This window comes from Vombatus ursinus, unplaced genomic scaffold (assembly GCF_900497805.2).
Source record: "Vombatus ursinus unplaced genomic scaffold, bare-nosed wombat genome assembly UNPS02014787.1, whole genome shotgun sequence".
Lineage (NCBI taxonomy): Eukaryota > Metazoa > Chordata > Mammalia > Diprotodontia > Vombatidae > Vombatus > Vombatus ursinus.
Genome location: NW_020954565.1, coordinates 4,335,989 through 4,354,134, shown reverse-complemented (window position 1 = coordinate 4,354,134; position 18,146 = coordinate 4,335,989). Strand labels below are relative to the sequence as shown.

The window sequence follows — 18,146 nt, the reverse complement described above, 5'->3', positions numbered from 1 at the left end:
GTAACCCATTTCAATAACCCCTAATAGGATGGAGCTCCTGAAGCCCACACCAGGGACTATTGAGCAACAGGTCTTTAGTAAGCTGTAACAGCACTTGGTCACATGAAGTGATGTTTCAAGCTATCAAAGGTCCTGAGATCCCATATGCTTATTTGTACTATTCCACAAAACCATAACCATAATGCCATCCCAAATTTCTGTATTCTCTCTTAAATGATCTCCAGCCTCAAACACTGCTGAATGGCCACATCTGAAATTTTACCTGCAGTAAGTGCTGACTTATAATGATTTTGATTTCTTTCCCAATACCCCTTCCTCCTTTTAGACAATTATAATAGTCACTTGTAAAAGGAAAAAAAAACATTTTCCTAGTAACAGCGGAGGAAAGACAGAGAAGGAAAGAAGGAAGAAAAAGAAGATGACAGGGAGGGAAAGGGTACAATGAAAAAGAGGTCATTTGAACAGATGCACACATTAATTATTCAGATACTTTACATTCTATTAATATTGTACCAATCCCTTGTCCAGTTATAAATTGATCTACAAAAATAAAAGCCATTTTTAAAAATAGAAGCTTGGTGAACTTGGATTCCTCAAAAAAGTAAAAACCAGTAATTCCCAAGTTATCAGAGACTAATTTAATGCAACTTGGGATTTAGAAAGTTCTACATCACTTCATGCTAAATATTTTTCTCAATCAATGAAAAAAAACATTTTTACCTTCAGATGTCTTTATTCATAACTATATGGTTTTAATCCATCCTGTGAAGGGCTTTTAAGCACAATAAGGAAAATAACAAAAGGGTCCAACATAAAATCCTCAGGTTCAGAAGGCCCTTCATAACCTAGTTGGGTCCTACCTTTCTGGGTTTCTTACACCTTACTCTCTTGCCATGTATTCCATGATACAGTGACACTGGTCTCCCCTTCCTGATCTTCCCCCAAGACATTCTATATCCTAACTTTGTGAATTTTCACTGGCTTTCCCTCATGCCTGGACCTTTCTCTTGCCTCATTCTCTATCTCCTGGCTTCCTTCAAGTCTCAGCTAAAATCTCATCTTCTATAAAAAGCCTTTCTTGGTCCCCTCTTAATCTTAGTGACTTGCTTCTGAGATTACCTCCAATATATCCTGTACATATCTTCTTTGTACATAGTTGTTTGTATGGTGTTTCTCCCATTAGATTGCAAGCTCCATGAGGGCAGGGTCTATTTTTGCATTTCTTTGTATCTACAGCACTAAGCACAGTGTTGAGGAAAATTAATTTTAACGCTATATCATTTGATTATTAATATTATTCTTTATCACTCCCTTTTTTGTCAAAATCTTAGCCTAGTTCAAAAGAGACCTCTCCCATTCTACCTGAAGAATGCAATAATTCCCAGACCCCAAAGACTTCTCCCTGGGCAGGGACCCTCAATTTGTTTATCCCATAAACAAAAACCAGCTTGAGCTAAGTCCCAGCTACCAAAGGATGACCCTTTGCTTTCTAATAAGTTACAGGTAACCTGAACTACAAATGGCAAATTAAGCCAGAGAGATCATGATTAGGATGGTTTTCCTAGCTCAGATTGCTGGAGGTGGCTTGAATCCCATGACCAAGCCACGTTACCAGCTGTTTTCCTCCTAATGATAAAATAATCCAAAGGAATAGAGAATTATTAGTCCACCTCCTCATTAAATGTCCACCAATCAGGACTGCCTTTCGATCATCAAGGGAAATCCCAAGAACGTACTGTCGGAAGAAAGAGCATAGCAGAAGACATCTGGATTTAAGATGGCCTAGAATGCTCACTTGGGGTCTTTGGTCATCAGGAGAGACCACTGACATTGATCTGTTGGTGATTTGCTGGCTGTGTTAATAAAATTGATAAATCATACCCAGAACTTTGTCTCCCAAAAGTTTATTTGCAACAATGTCAAGCACAGAATGGAGGTTTAATAAATGTTTGTTGACCTACTTACAATTAAATATTTGGGACATTGAAGTCCCATTTAAGATAATTTTGTTTGAATTTAATTGATGTGCCTACAATATAACCAAGCAATATTTAATTCTAGCTAGGAAGCACAGTATCGCAGTTATAACTAAGATTTAAATTTATTTCAGGACAGAATATTCAAACAAATTCAGATCTATTCAATATTGGATTATCCTAGAAACATACTGCAGGGTTGAAACTTTTTTTCATTTAAAATTTTGCTTTCTTTGTTATGAAGAAAACTCATCTTCTTCCAATCCCTCCCAAGCCCTTGTTGATTGACTGATCATCTCATTTATTCACAAATCTGGTGGCATTTCCTGAGAAAATTCATTTCTGAGAACATTCTTCTGGCCCAAGATAATTATAATACATTTGCTACTCCATTTTGTTAATCCTTTCAACATATTACGTTCATCTCTAGTATGGATTTCCAATAAATTTCTATCTAATAAAATTTGAATCTTCAACTCCTATGTAGATAAGCTCATTCCAGTAATACCTTCACCACTTTTAGCTTACATCACTTTAGTATAAAAACACTAAAGAAAACGGTTCATCTTTGCTTTGAGTATATGGAGGCAGCCATGGAAAAAGCTTTGAATTGGGAGGCTAAGGTTCTAGTTCTGGCTCTTCCGCTAACTAGCTGTGGGATCTTATGTCACTTAATTTCTCTAGGACTTAGTTTCCTCATCTGTAAAATGAAAGGTTGTAATATGAGCTCTCTAAGATTTTTTCATTCTTCTTCAGTCATTGAGTTGTATCCAATTCTTTGTGACCCCATAGACCATAGCACACCAGGCCCTTCTATCCTCCACTATCTCTCAAAGTCTGTTCAAATTCATGCTCATTGTTCCCACGATACTATCTATACATCTCATTCTCTGCCATCCTCTTTTCCTCTGCCTTCAAACTTTCCCAACATCAGGGTCTTTCCCAATGAGTCCCTTCTTATTATGTGGCCAGAGTATTTAAGCTTCAGCTTTAGTATTTGACCAGTGAATAGCCTGAATTTGACAGTGAATAGCCTGAATTAATTTAAGTATTAACTGATTTGATCTCCCTGCTGTCCAAGGAACTCTCAAAAGTCTTCTCCAGCACCACAATTTGAAAACGTCCATTCTGTAGTGCTCAGCTTTCCTTATAGTCAATTCTCACAGCCATACATTGCCATTAGAAAAACCATAGCTTTGATTATATGGACCTTCGTCAGCAAGATAACACTGTACACTGTCCAGATTTGCCATAGCTTTCTTTCCAAGGAGTAAGTGTCTTTTAATTTCATGACTGCAGTCACCATCTACAATGATCTTTGAGTCCAAGTAATGGGATTAGTTGCCAAGATCTTTGGGTTTTTTGGGGTTTTTTTTTTGGCTTTTTTTTTTCTTTTGGTTAAGCTTCAAGCCAGCTTTTACACATTCCTCTTTCGCCCTCATCAAGAGGCTTAATTCCTCTTCACTATCTGCCATCAGAAATCTAAAATTTAATATTCTATAAATCAACAATTGATCTCATTCTTCATGTAGGTCACTTCCAGACTTATAAGGAATGCTACTAACTGATTTTACTATGGAAATACAGCTTGAAGTGAGGTCTTTAAAAATGTCATTTGTAGTTTACATTATGCTTTTTAACTTTTCCTCACTATTTTAATTTCTATTTCTATCACTGTCAATTACAGAGTTTTTTAATTCATATTTCTGCCTCTTAACTTCCTCCTTTTCAAATCCTCCTTCTTTATTCATATTCACAGAGGCAGTTACGTGATGCAGGGGATAGAGTGCAGGATTTAGAGGAGAGAAGACCTCTGTTTGAATCCTGCCTTAGACACCTGCTTGCCATGTGACCATGGGCAAGTCACTTAACCTTTCTCAGCCTCCGTCTCCTCCTCTATAAAATGGTGGAAATAATAGCACTCACCTCATAGAGTTGTTGTGAGGACCAAATGAGGTCATGTATGTAAATCACTTTGTAAACCTTAAAGTACTATGTAAATGACCTGGCTATTATTCACAAAATGATTCAGTCCCTTATTCTTTGACTTCCTATTACAATTTCTGTTTGAAAGGACCAAGTATCTTTCCTGGCTTTAATTAAGTTAATTAATTTAACTTAACTACTAGACTTCATCCACTAAAATTCAGTGCTATGGGGTCCTTAGATCCTGTTATAGTATATTTGTAAAATAACAAAATACCAAAGAGAAGAGATATATGAATAATTCTAGAGATGATTTACCTCTCCGTATCTGTCCAATGTTTGTAATTTGGAATAGCTTCCACCGATTGACAATTCATCTAAACTGGACAGAATCTTGTTTATACTTCCTTCACTGGATGGTCTGTTTTTCAGTCTGGAACGATAAATGTCTCCTTGAACCCACAATGATGCTTGCTTTCTGTTCACAGAAGAGAAAAATAAACAATTTTTACAATAAAATATAGACATTCAGAAATTTATCAGCTAGCAAATAAGATCCTATCAAGGGAAATCAATATTTACAAAAAGGAAACAAATTAGATGGACCATAATTAAAATTTTTGTATTTAAGAAAATGTTGCTTATTTTCTGAAAGCCATGAACTATGATTCTTAAATATTCTACATTAAAATATAGACACTTTTCAAATTATGAGATTGTCAGGTTACCTATGGCACTAAATTATTTCTGTGGCAGTTGTGACCATAAAGAGGTGAGTATTTTGTGTACTGATCAAAGCAACCTCAGTTTTAATCAGAACTTTCACTGACAAATGTTTCATTAATCTGTGTTTAGTTCTATCTTTCAGAATAACTGTTGACCCAGGAGAGAGAATAACAAATGAACAGATTTTAAGATGATTTTTACTGTCCCCAGAGCAGAAGAGCCAATAATATCATTTATTTCTTAAAATGAGAAAATAAAAATCTAAACTATATTTCACAGGTGCCAGTCTGGAACATCTAAAAATACCAAAGACAGCACTGTACCAGATAAACAGTTAAGAACTGAATACTGACATTACACCTCAAAAATGTATTTAATTATTAACTGTGCATGGAAATGTGCAAGACGCATATAACTATATAGGCCCAGTAACCAATCATAAAGGACCAAATCTTTTTACCTCAATTATTGTTTTTTCCTTCAGGGGAGAAAATATGTTCTCAAAGTTCTTTTATAAGCTATTTCTTAGATAAACTAAAAGTCTTTAAGATGTTCCTTAAGATGAAGAGAACTTTGGAAGAATAAGCCCAGTGATAATTTTGGATTAATACTGGGTCACATTCCCAAGGGGAAGGTTAACTAGTAGAAAGAATCAGATTAGGGTTGGTTGGTTTGTTTTTTAATGGCCTATGCTTCATCATGAGGAATATCAATTCCTATGGCATTATCAGAAAGTAGTTGCTAGCCTCTTTAAATCTAGAAACAATATGCTGATTTTCTATCGCTGGTATTGCTATTTTTAAACATTAGGTGATAAAAAACACTCCTACTATATCATTAGGGAGGGAAGGGCCCTTAGAGATCATCTTCATTTTATTTTAAATTTTAAAATTATTTATTTCTTAAGTATTTATCTCTCCTTCCCACGTTCTCCCTCACTGAACAACTTAAAAAAATGAAAATAAGACCTTCATAACAAATTTGGAAGTCCAGCTAACAAATTCCCACATTGACCACACATCCAAAAATGCATGTCTTTGTCTGCATTTCAAGTCCATTTCTCTGGCAGGAGGTGGGTGGTATGTTTAATCATGTGAGAACACAAATTATTTCATTTTGTACTACATCTCTAGTGCTCAGCACTGTGCCTGTACACTGTAGGCACTTATTAAAGATTTGCTGAACTGAACTGCATGACATGGATTGGTGCCTGCATGAAAGATGAGACTATAAAAACAAACAACCTTGAAAGCCTTAAGAACTCTGATCAACACAAGGACCAGCCAGAATTCCAGAGAACTGATGATAAAGCATGCGTATACCTACCTCCTAATGGAGAGGTGATAGATAAAAGGTATAGAATGAGACATATTTTGGGGACGTGGCCCATGTAAGAATTTGTTTTGATCAACTGTGCATATTTGTTATTAGGTTTTTTTCAATGGTGGGCAAAGGAATAAGAAGAGAAAAAGAAATTTTGTTAATTAAAAAAATAAAATTTAATTTAAACATTTAAAAAAAGAAGCCGTCTATGGTCTCAACGCTTATATGTAACTATATGAATCTGTGGATATTTCATTAAAACTTAACATAGTGCTGGCTGAGAGTATTCAAACAATGAACAAAAAGAAGCCTAATAAAATTTCAGGTGGTGCATAATCAACAATTGGGTGGCACTGTACAAGTTCATTTGTAAGTTGATGATTTAGAATCCAGAAAACATTTTCTTGTCCATTCGGAAAAAAAAATTATAAATGGTTGTTTGCTTCCTAGGCTAGTTTACAAAAGTCTATTTGAACCATGATGAAGCTGAAATACTATATTTTTATTAAAAAGAAAAAAATATAATTAGGAAATAACACTTGCAGAGATACAGTACACACTTCCAGTACATCATGAGTTAAACCTGCTTATTTAAGTCATAATATCAAGTACACATCTTCTCTCTGTCCTCATAACATAAAAGGATTTGCTCCTCCCACCTTCTGACCACCTCAGCAGGAGCAAGACAGGAGCTTAGTACCTTGGTGGAGATGGAGAAAAGGGATTTCACACAATCTTGGTCAGTTATTTTGTTATACTTCTGAGTTTTAGGAAAGGAAGAAAAGGTCAGCAACCAAATAAATATGTTAAAGAAAACAAAGAGAATATTATTGTCCACTTCTCAGAGATTAACTTGGTTCCAACCCATTTATAAGATTTTCTGCCATAGTACCTGCGTCCCCTTGCCTACTGGTGACTTCTCTCATTATTCTCTTCTATCTTACTATTGTTATGATACTTAACAACAGTGACAGACACTTAAATAGTGTAAAAGTTTGTGAAGTGCTTTTACATACATTATTCCATTTGAGCTTCATAACAACCAAGTGAGGTAGGTGCTAGAGATATTATTATCCCCATTTTACAGTTGAGTTAAGGATCAAAGAGGTTAAATGATTTGCCCCTAGTCACACAGCTAATAGGAAGTCGGATTCATCCCCAGACCTTCCTGACTCCATGTTTTGCAGTCAAGCATGTCATGCTGCTTCCTGCAATGTGTACCTACAGACCTGATTTGGTTCTTGACTCTGTTCTCCAACTTGCTCTTGCAAACCCATGGCTCTCATTCAACCTCCAACCCGGTTTGTCTCAAGACAAGTCACTGCACCTGCCTGGGCCTCAGTTTCCTCATCTGTAATTCATAGGAAACAAGATCTAAGAAAGGACTCAGAAATAAAACCCTCAGATCCCTTCTAGCTCTAAATTCTATGATGTCATGAGGGGAAGGTGAAACAGTCAACTACCTAAGTAAGATGCAAAAAGCAGGAGAACACAATGAAGGATATTTCTGAATATTACTTTTAATAAATAATCAGTGCCCAGAAATTCCAACCTCAGTGGTATGTGTGGTATTCATTTTATGATATGTCAAGTCACATGTATTACAATGTAGATAACAAACCTCTGGAGGGTTCCTAACATAAAAGAGGACACAATTTTCAAATCTTGCACAGGGTACCTAAATGCCTTGTCCCAATTCACTGTAGATTTATAACAATGGTAGAATGACAGGCTCATAGATTTGAAGCTGAAAGAGACCAGAGAGGCCATACTACCCAACTATCCTTTCATTTTACAAATAAGGAAACTGAGATCCAGAGAGGTTCGTGACTTGCCCAAGGTCACGCAGGTAGAAGATAGAAAAGCTGGGATTGAAATTCAGGTCCTTTTGACTCCAAAATCGAATGACCTTTTCACCGCACTAAACTGCCTTCTTATGAAAACTTGAACAGAATTTTCAAATTGAACACCTTACAGTATTCTTATTGACCCTCCATTTTAAATTTCTTTTCCCCTAGCAATTATCTGAGCACTTAGTTGGCAGGATTGGTTACTTTTTTGGTTTTGTTTTGTTTTAAAGAACAAACCTTCTATCTTGGGCACAACCCAATGAGGAGCAGCAGAGGTGAGTGTGAACCACTTCTACGGCAGATGTGGCTTCTACGGCAGATGGAGACTTAGGGTGGAAGGGAGGGAGTCACCAGCTCCACACAACCCAGCTTTCAAAAACCACAGGTAATTTCTACTGGATGAGAATAACAGTGTAAGAACTTCTCTAAGCTCAGATACTTTGTTTGACTTCTCCTTCGTGTAATGTTGGGATCACAGGAACATATATTTTAAACTGGAAGAGGCTTTATCGATGATCTAATTCAACCTTGTTGATCCTCTATTTGGATGTCGTGAACTATTACCAAGATATGGAGAGCCCCAATTTCTAAGCTAAGGGAAAAGTTCTGAGGCAACCCAATGCAAACCGCACCTAACAATCCTCCAAATTTTCAATAAGTAACTATCAAAATTCTGCAGTTTGACAATCTCAGGTGAGGAGGAGTCATTACCTCATGAGTCAACATAGCCTTCTTTTGGATAGATCTAGTTGTTAGGAAGTTTTTCCTTAAATTGACCCTAAACTTTCCTTTCTTAGAACATAACTTTCCCTCTTCCTGGAAACAAGGCTTTGAAGTATGCCTTTGAAATCATCTGAAATGTAGACAAACACTACTTTGCCTCTGGCCCTGTGGGCACTTGGTCTGTTCCACTTTCTACCACTACCCACAACTAAATCATGAGGCCAGAGCCTCATCAGACTGAGACTCTTTGATATCTCCAAAGTAACTATGCAAGACTCAAGGCTGCCATACACATTTGTTCTCAATCCCAAGTTGAAAGGGGAGGGGGGGCAGGGCAGGGGGAGAGACTAACAACCAGAAGAATACCTTTAGAGGTAGAAGGGACCTTTGAGGTCATCTAACCCAAACCTCTTCATTTTATAGATAAAAAGATTATGCCCAGAGAGGTTATTTGACTTGTTCCACAGAACACAGACTCCAAACCCTCAGTGGTTTCAGGAGCTTTACTTTGTACACAAATTGCTTTTTAAAAAATCTTATTCTTCATACCAATGAACAAAAATATGTAAGGGTGGGGGGAGAAAATTCTAACAATTTCCTAAAAAAATTCTTTTGAGCAAACATTTCGTTTGGTGGTTGGGGTTTAGTTGTTTTTTTTTTTCCTGTTTAAGAAAGTAAATAAATAGAATAAAATATCCTGTGGATGAGTACTTCGCATATAATTCAGCAAAAATTAGTCTGCTTGTAATATATGTTGTATAAAACCAACAAGGAATCACAGAACCAAATTATTAAGAGACATATTAGAAGGCATCATCACAAAGAACAAAATCAACTAAATGGGGTCAGTGGGAGAGAAAAACTTTCCACTGTCAAAAAACAATGTTTGTTTTCATTTGATTACTTTGTGGTATGTCAAAAAAACTCTATTAACCATTTGTAATAATTATTAAATTAATATCTGTATTCCTCTGTTGCTTTATTGTCATATACGAAATCCACTAGGATATTAAAATTTTTTAATCTTGCATGGCTGAAAATAGTTTACTTTTATTTTTTCTTAAATAAAATATTCCTAAGTAAGTTGATTAGTCAGTGAACAAGCATTTAGTTTGAACTGGCAATAAAATCCATATGTTTCTTTAAATTACTGACCTGAATGAGAAGGGGAGAGCAAAATGTTTAAATATTCTCCAAATCAAAATTTAATTTGGTTTAATTCCTTGGCTCAGAGTGAAAAGACCTCCTGCTGGGCTCATTCATTTTCCCACTACCTATTCATTCACCTATTGGGGGTCAAACAAAAACTCACATTTATATAACACATTAAGATTTACAAAGCACTTTCCTCACAATAACCATACTACTACCCAGGCACTGAAAGTATTTTTATTTTCATTTCACAGATGAAAAAACTGAGGCTTGGAGAGATGAAGTAATTTATGCAGTCATACAACTGGGAAGAGTTAAAACCAAGATTCAAACCCTAGTCTCTCTTAATTCAAGTCCAACGTGCTTTCTACTATATCACAATTCCTCTCTCAAAGAAAAGGAGGCAGCATGGCACAGTGGATAACTGGATGTGAAGTCATAAGATCTGGATTTGAATCTCAGACTCTGTTACTTATCATCTGTATAAGACCTTCAGCAAAAGTCTCCTTATCTTCGTAGGTCTCCGTTTCCTCCATAAGTGAAGTGCCTAGACTACATGACCTGTAAGATCTCTTCCATCTCTAGATCCTGTGAGTTAAGTATCTAAATCTGAACCAGTATGTACCCTTAAGTGTCCAATATTCTGTAACATTTTGTTACAATAATCAATACCAGATAATAGAATAAAAACTAGCTGCATTAAATAGATCAGGAAAAAGAAAAAGAAAAGTTAGTTCAATTCAACATTTATTACAGCTCTCCTAATATGCAAGGCAATGAGTTTTGGGGAGAAACAAAGACAAAAATGAAACAATCTTTGCCTTCAGGAAATTTACACTACTGGAGACTTTCAGCATATAGACAGAAAGGCATAATATGAACTAACTTGAAATTGGAGGAAAGACTAACAATTTGGGGGTGGAGAAAAGAGATCAGAAAAGGCTTCATGGGGAAGGTGGCACTTGAGATCAAACCAGAAGCAACTTAAAAAAGAGAGAGCTAGAGAATAGGAAAAAATATATCCTAGGATGAAAACTGAGTGAAAGGATAAAACGGAACCCTGCTTTCTCTATCATTTCTGAGAAACAGTTCTATAGAAGGAATAGTCAACAGTTGTTGGCAGTACTTCCTAGAAATTTATCATAGTTTATTTTATTTTATTAAATTTTCTTTTTATTATTAAGTTAGTCAACAAACACAAACATTTCAAGATACAAAGAAAAACAGGGAAGAGAAACAGTATAAAAACTGAATTTCATAGTTTGTTTTTACATTTCAAAGATTCTACTCCTTGTCTTTTCATCGGGAATACTTGAAAGTGTTTATTTTATTCAAGTTCCATTTTTTCCATTCTGCAAAACTATATGCTCAGTTTTACAGAATAACTTATTTTTAGAAGTAATCCTTCTTTCTTTTTCCTTCTAGTATATGATACTCCAAGATTTCCTTTCTTTTAATGCAGTTGCTGTGAAGTCTTGTGAGATACCAACTGGTTTCCTTGTGCTTGATCACTTTTTCTGACTGCTTTCAATATTTTTTTCTTTAGCCCCCTAAACTCAAAAACTCTGAATTTTGGCTTGACATTTCTAGGTACATTCAATATGAAGCTTCCTGCAGGAGATATTCTGTGATTTCTTAAAACTGTTTTTAACTTTTCACTTTGCTCCCTGGCTCTAATAGTTCTGGGAAGTTTCTTTTAATATTCCAGGGTTCAAGGTTTTTTGTTTTATCATGGTTTTCAAGGAGTTCAATATTTCTTAAATTATCTTTCATCTTGTTTTCCAGCCATTTGTTTTTGATAGTAGATCTCTCACTGGGTTTCAAATTATTTAGTCTTTTTTACTATTTCTTTTTGCTTCATTAAATCATTTGAGTTCTCTTTGTCCACTTCTTCCTCAAAGTTTTTTCTTCTCTTTCCAAGAGGATAAATATCTAATATATTTTATCTTTTCCTTCATTTCTTCCATATACTCTTGGAGGCCTTGAGGCCAAATCCATTCTTTTTTCTGTGATTATACATGAAGCTATTTTCTTTCTCTGTGATTTTATCAAGGAATTTTAAAAAGTCATAGTATTTTTTCACTATAGTACTTTTATTATGCTTTCTCATGTCTACAGTATTAGGTCTTGAATCAGAAATTTATGTCAAAGCCAGTATTTGCCCTTACTGCAATGTTGGATGGGTTAGCTGGGTCTTCCCCCTACTGCCTTCTGAAAGCCACTGTCTATATTCCATGGATGGGTAGCTGCCTGGAACCAGGCCTAGACTTCTTCTGGATTAGGCTATTAGCTATTAATTCTGGCCTGGAGCCAGATATTAGATTCAGTGTTGGAACCAACCCTGCCCCCTGCTGCAGTCTATAGCTTTTAACTATCTTCTGGAGTGTTTGCCCCACCTCTGGTCATATTGGCTTCCATTTTCTTGTAATAGTCCTTCCAGATGCTCACAGCTTCAGATCATGGTTAATGGAGCAACCAATTGAAATAATACTTGCTTCTTCATTCAGGTTGACTAGGATATTCCCAAGTTTCTTAGTGCAGTCACCTATTTAAGTACTGTGGCTTCACCTGAGGATCCTGGAATGATGCCACAGAAGACAGTATGGGTTTCAGGCTAATCTCCTGGGGCATCTAGAGACTCCATCCATACTAGCCTTTGCCTAATTTATTTTCATAATTATCTACCAAGAAGCCTCAATCAATGGGAGAGGCCATTGCTTCATATCCTATTTCCTACTGCTCTTTTATGAGATAGAAAAACTCAGTGGTGTACTCTGTTGTTAATAAGTGTTACTCAAGGAGTTAGGTTTGGCTACAATCCTTTATGTCTGCATTTTAACCACATGTCTCTAATATAAAATTCAGACCTATAAGAGACCTCAGAGGCCATCTACTCCAACCAATTAATTTTACAGATGAGGAAACTGGGATTCAAATTAGTGGTCACTTGTCCAAGGTTACACTGAGAATTCATGGCAGAACCAGGACTAGAGTCCAGGTCTTTCTCAGTTCCCACACTCTTACCCAGTTGCCTTCCCTCTTACCTTCCATTTACATTCTATATATTTTATAGGCACATAATAAGTTGCATGTTGTCTCCCCCACTGAATGTGAGGTCCTTGAGGGCGGGGACCACGTTTTTGCCATTCTTTGAATCTTCCCAGATTAGAATAGTATACTGCACGTAATAAGTGCTTCAATACAAAGTATACTACACATAATAAGTGCTTCAATACAAGTTAATTGACTGACTAAATGAATACTGTTGATCAACAAGCACTTACTAAACACTGTGTGCCAAGAACTACTGGAGCACTAGAGATAGAAAATAAATGAAATCATCAATCTCCAAGAGCTTACAAATCTAGCTGGGGAGACACATACACAATTGAAAAAATAAATAAAGTAAATAAAGTACATACAAAATAAACACAAAGTATCAGGAAAGATCTAATATACAGGGTGGAGCTTGAGCTGAACTTTGAAGGAAATTAAGGCTTAAAAGAGGCAAAGACAAGGCTATAGGCCATTTTAAGCGTGGAGGACAGACTACACAAAAGAGAGGGGAAATGGAATGTTATGTGTAAGAAACAACAGAATCCACTTTTTCTATCACACTAATGTGCTGTAAGGGAATGTCATAAATCCAACTTTTGGGTCTTAGGAGAAAGAAAGAGGGAATTAGTTGCCATAGCCAAATACACAGCCTGCTTTAAGAGAAGAAGAGGCTGTTATATACAATTTTTACCCCAAATCATTCAAAGAGTGACACTGACTGAGTACAAAGGAAAAATCGAATCACTTCTTTGATGACAGAGTTAGTACCAGAACTTAGGCAGTGGCTAGGAAAAGAATAAGAATTCAGAGTAAAATGAAGAGAGGATAAAGAATTTAAAAGTCTTTAAAATTAGAAAAAAGGAAGATGAGCATATCCATTATCAAGCTCAAACAAAAGTTATTTTTGTACTCATCCCACCAAGAATAGGACCACAAGAATAGGTAATAAATATAAAATGAGAAGAAAACCATCATGGAATATTTTCTAGGTTAACAATTTCTTAGCTGTAACTATTTCACAATGAAATCTGCAATCTTTCCTTCAAAGCAGGTATCTGTTTCCAAATATGATCAAGAACATGGGCTACCTCTTCATCTTAAATTCAAAGGCAATAAACTCAACAGAATCTGCCTTCAATTTTCTTAACACCAAAATACAACTTAGACCAGTTAATATGGCTTATCAGAAGAATCTCTTTTGGTTTTAAGTTTCTACAGTTAAGGAGAGGGATAAAGAGCAAAACAAAAACAACCAAAGTAAAATAAATTAGGGTTTTTTCTCTATGCTTTAAAGTTCTCCCCTATAACTCTCCATCGTTACAGTACTGTCTTCATACCTGACTGCAGATTCCTAATTGGCCACCACTCAGCTCTCTCTTTCAGATTAGAACTGAAGCATTCTATTTCATGGTTGGTTTATTTTTATTAAGGGCTTTTGAGCCTCTAGTTTTGTATTTTTATTAACAGAAGCTAAAATAGATGAGGGGGAGAGGAGATAAAAGAGAATGAAAGGCAACATGAAAAAAAACTCCCAGATCTCCAAACAGTTCTGAAACTAAAGCCCTGATGCTGCTGCAAAACTAGAAAGTGAAACTTGAAAAGCTACACTTTTCACTCATTCTCATTAAAAGCCTCAATCTTGCCCATATCTAAATGACTTGGTGGAACATGAATATGAAAAACTGCATAATATGTCAAAGCTGATTTATGTGTTGCTAAGCAATGCCATCAGCAAACACTCCAGACAAAAAGCAGCTCTTCATGTAAAAGTCCTTTTATTGACAATGGAAAGCCAGCTTTTATTGCGGGATCTATTACCTTTTTAAAATCTCCACCTCAAACACAAAGAAGTAAGACACTATATTTTAAAGTATTTCACATCTAAAATCACATCCTCTAATGTTAAAATTGCATGCTCAACAGATAGTCCATAAAACATTCTATCTTTTATTTTTGAAAGTTAAAATACTGGCCACAATCAAGATTATATACACATGGATTTGTCTTCCACAGTCTTTTTGCCCTTACACCCTTCAAACCCCTCTCATTGGGAGACTAGAGAAATTCATCAGCAAGACATCTAGCCAGAGAAGAGCCAGAGGCCACTATAGCTAATAGGACCTAGTCTAGCTAATCCAATAAGTATTTATTTATGTGTTTAAGGTGCCAGGGATACAAAGACTAAAAAAAAGAATCCCCACTCTCAAGGAGTTTAATTAATCAACGAATAAATATTTATTAAGCACTTACTATATGCTAGACACTGGAGATATAAAGACAAAAGGATAACAATGCTTCCCCACAAGGGTCTTATAAAAGAGAAAACAATGTGCATATTATAGGAATATGGCAGAAACAAGACAACCCTCGAGGAGAGGCACAAGCAGAAAAGGCTTATATAAAAGTGGTGCTCAAGCTAAGACTTGATTGCAAACGGAACATTCTGTGTAAGGAACAGCAAAGTCAGGCTAGAATGAGATGTACTGATCTGCACAAAGATAATCACTGAATCCATGATAGTTGATGAGCTCTCATTAAATGTGAAAGTGTAGCAAGAGAAGAGAAGAGTGTCTAAGAGCTACATCCCCATACCCACAGTTACAGGGTGTGACATGGATGATAATCCTGCAAAAGATCCCTCAAAAGACCATTCAGACATGTAGGAAGGGAACCAAGAGAGAGGCAAGGTCACTAAAACCCACTGAGGGGAGAGATCAGGAAGGATGAGGAGTGCAAAAGGCCATCAGGTTTAGCCATTAAGAGATCACTGGTAACTGGAGATAGATAGCAAAGCATGCAACTAAAGTTAAAGTCCAAAAATAGCAAAAGTGGAAGGAGATTGGAAGAGTCTTATGGAACAGGGAAACTGGAGGAAAAAAAATTGTGTTTAGAAAAAGAAAACAGGAAGAAATGGCAGAAACAGGGTAGGGCTGGGCAGAGAGAAACTACTTACTAGAAGTTTCTTCTAGCTGCAGAGAAGAAGCAAGCAGGGGCTGGATGTAGCACGCTGCTATCAAGCACTGAAATACTGCTATACCATGAGCACTTTGGCATTTTGCAAAAATGTAACCATGATGGAAACTTTGCCACATTATTAACATCATTGCTAAAAAAAAAAAAAAAACAAAACAAAAAAAAACACCTTTCAATTTTTAAAAAAAGTAACTATAGTCATCTTCCACAAAACTTTATTTACACAATTCAGACAAATTTAATGTAAGCTTATTACCTAAAAAAAAAAAACTAAACAACCATAGAAAGGAATGAGCAAGGGAATATTCTAATTTGTGCAGGCTTTGAGACTGCTGCCTTCTATACCAAGACTTCTAATAGATCTACCTATTTTCTCTGAAATTGAATACTTTTTCAATACTGATGTTCATTTAATTCAAAATAATATCAGAATTTCATTTCCTCTCAATCAGTAGTTTCAGTGCCCCAGATAGTAAAGGAACAAGTCAAAATCTACAAAAGTAAATATTAAAGTCAACATTTAAAGAAACTTCTGTTAAATGGATTTCCAAGAGAACAGGTAAGCCTAATATCGTTATTCCAGCAAATTAAACAAAAGCACGTTTTGCCTGATTTTTAAAAATCATCTGGTAAGCTTCAAACTTTGTCGTGTTTGCCTTCATTTACATGCTTCAGAAACACATAAAGACGATTCAACTTTAAATCATAAAAAAATCTTTATGGAAGTCTTAATCCTTTACACAGCATCTGAATACATTCATTAAAAACTACATTATCAAAGTCACACTGCATGAATCAATTATATTTAATTTTGCTTTAAACCTTCAGTGAGGATTTTCATTTTTTTCATTTTCTTCTTTAATTTCAGTATTATTCTTCCATCCTTTTTCTGACTATCTAAAATGACACTCAATAGCTATTTTAGCCCAACCCTAATATTAAATTCTGAATCATGTCAATTCAACTCAGAAACCCATTAAGATCTATATATGTATAATGGCTTGGCATTCATCAATACTTTTTGGGTGAAGGTGAGCTAGTGACAACTTTCCTACACTTAAGTATTGAAAGAATAATATTTCCAATTAAGGAAGAATGTTAAATAACATAAAATTGACTGAAATACAGAATAAAAATCCATGACAGCACAGCATAGCACTACCCTTCAATGAGAGCAAATTGCTGATTTACAGAAGCTGAGAATCAAAGACAGAGTTCAAGAGAAATCACTGCCCTGTGGAGAGAACTTCCTCAGTGGTGGGTTGCAGCAAGATGATGAGAATGAGGCACATGTGAAATGTCCCCTGTTCTCAGGAGATAGATTTTCCTTGAGATGTTCAAGAAAGAAAAAAGATGGGGAACTAGAAAAAGTCACTGTATTTGGAATCATAAAACTTGGGTTCCAAGTCCAGCTCTGATATTTATTATGAAATAACCAATAAGCATTAATTAAGTGCCTACTATATGCTGGGCACACTGGTAAAAGGGACCATGGCATGGTAGTGGTCTCAGATTCAGAGGGAACTGGGTTCAAGTGCTGCTTCTGACACATTCTGGCTGGGTGAACTGGGGAAAGTTATATTCTTTCAGTGTAAGAGGCTGTTCTCTAAAACTATCAGCCGCAATTATTAGAGGGAGCTCCTTAGGTGTAAATAAGATAAAATAAGCCAGGCTCATTGTTAGGCATTGGAAATGCAAATACATAAGCCAGGAACACCCCCTACCATAATAGAACTTGCATTCAATAAGTAAATAAAGACATTATATTAAACACACAATGATTTGATGGAGAGGACTCTAATAACTGGGAGAGAGTCAAGGAAGGCTGGCCTCTTGAAGGAGGCTATAACTGAGCTAAACCTTGATGGGAGATAGGAGTAGGAGAGGCAGAGGAGAGGAGGGAGAGCATTCCAGGAACTAGGGGGCAGCCTGTACAAAGACATGGAGGCAGGAGACAGAATGCTGTGTATGGGGAAGGACAAGTAGACAGGCTTGTCTAGAGTGTCAGCTGCACAAAGGAGAACTAATATTCATAAATCTAGAATGATAGGCTGAAGCGACTTTGTGAAGGGCTTTAATTGCCAAAGGCACTTGTATTTTATTCTAAAGGTAAAAGAGAGTCACTGAAACTTTTTGAGCAAGACAATGATATGGTCAGGCCTGCCTTTCATAAATGTCAGTTTTACAGATGTGTGGAGGAGAGTAGATGTATCACCTATGTTACCTTAAGCAAACAACTTCACCTTTCTAGGATTCAGGGTCCTCACCTATTAAATTAGCCAGATGGACTCAGCAATCTCAAGAGTCCCCTTCTGGTTTTAAATCTCTAAACTCCATTGTTAGTAATAAATGCTATGATCTTAGAACTCAAAATAATTAGGTCTCTACAGGTGATCTAATGAGATAAAAAGGATAAACTGACCGAAAACCTTAAGCTATG

General features: G+C 36.0%; 1 protein-coding gene across 5 annotated transcripts in view; it reads right to left on the bottom strand.

Moving 5' to 3' along the window:
- The window catches only part of CDC14A (cell division cycle 14A), a 291,416-nt gene that overhangs the window by 101,690 nt on the left and 171,580 nt on the right, over positions 1-18,146 (bottom strand). For all 5 annotated transcript variants that reach the window (XM_027868272.1, XM_027868267.1, XM_027868271.1 and 2 more), the window contains exon 11: positions 4,221-4,380. In XM_027868272.1, coding sequence (XP_027724073.1) covers positions 4,221-4,380 — 160 coding nt within the window. The remainder of the gene's footprint in view (positions 1-4,220; positions 4,381-18,146) is intronic.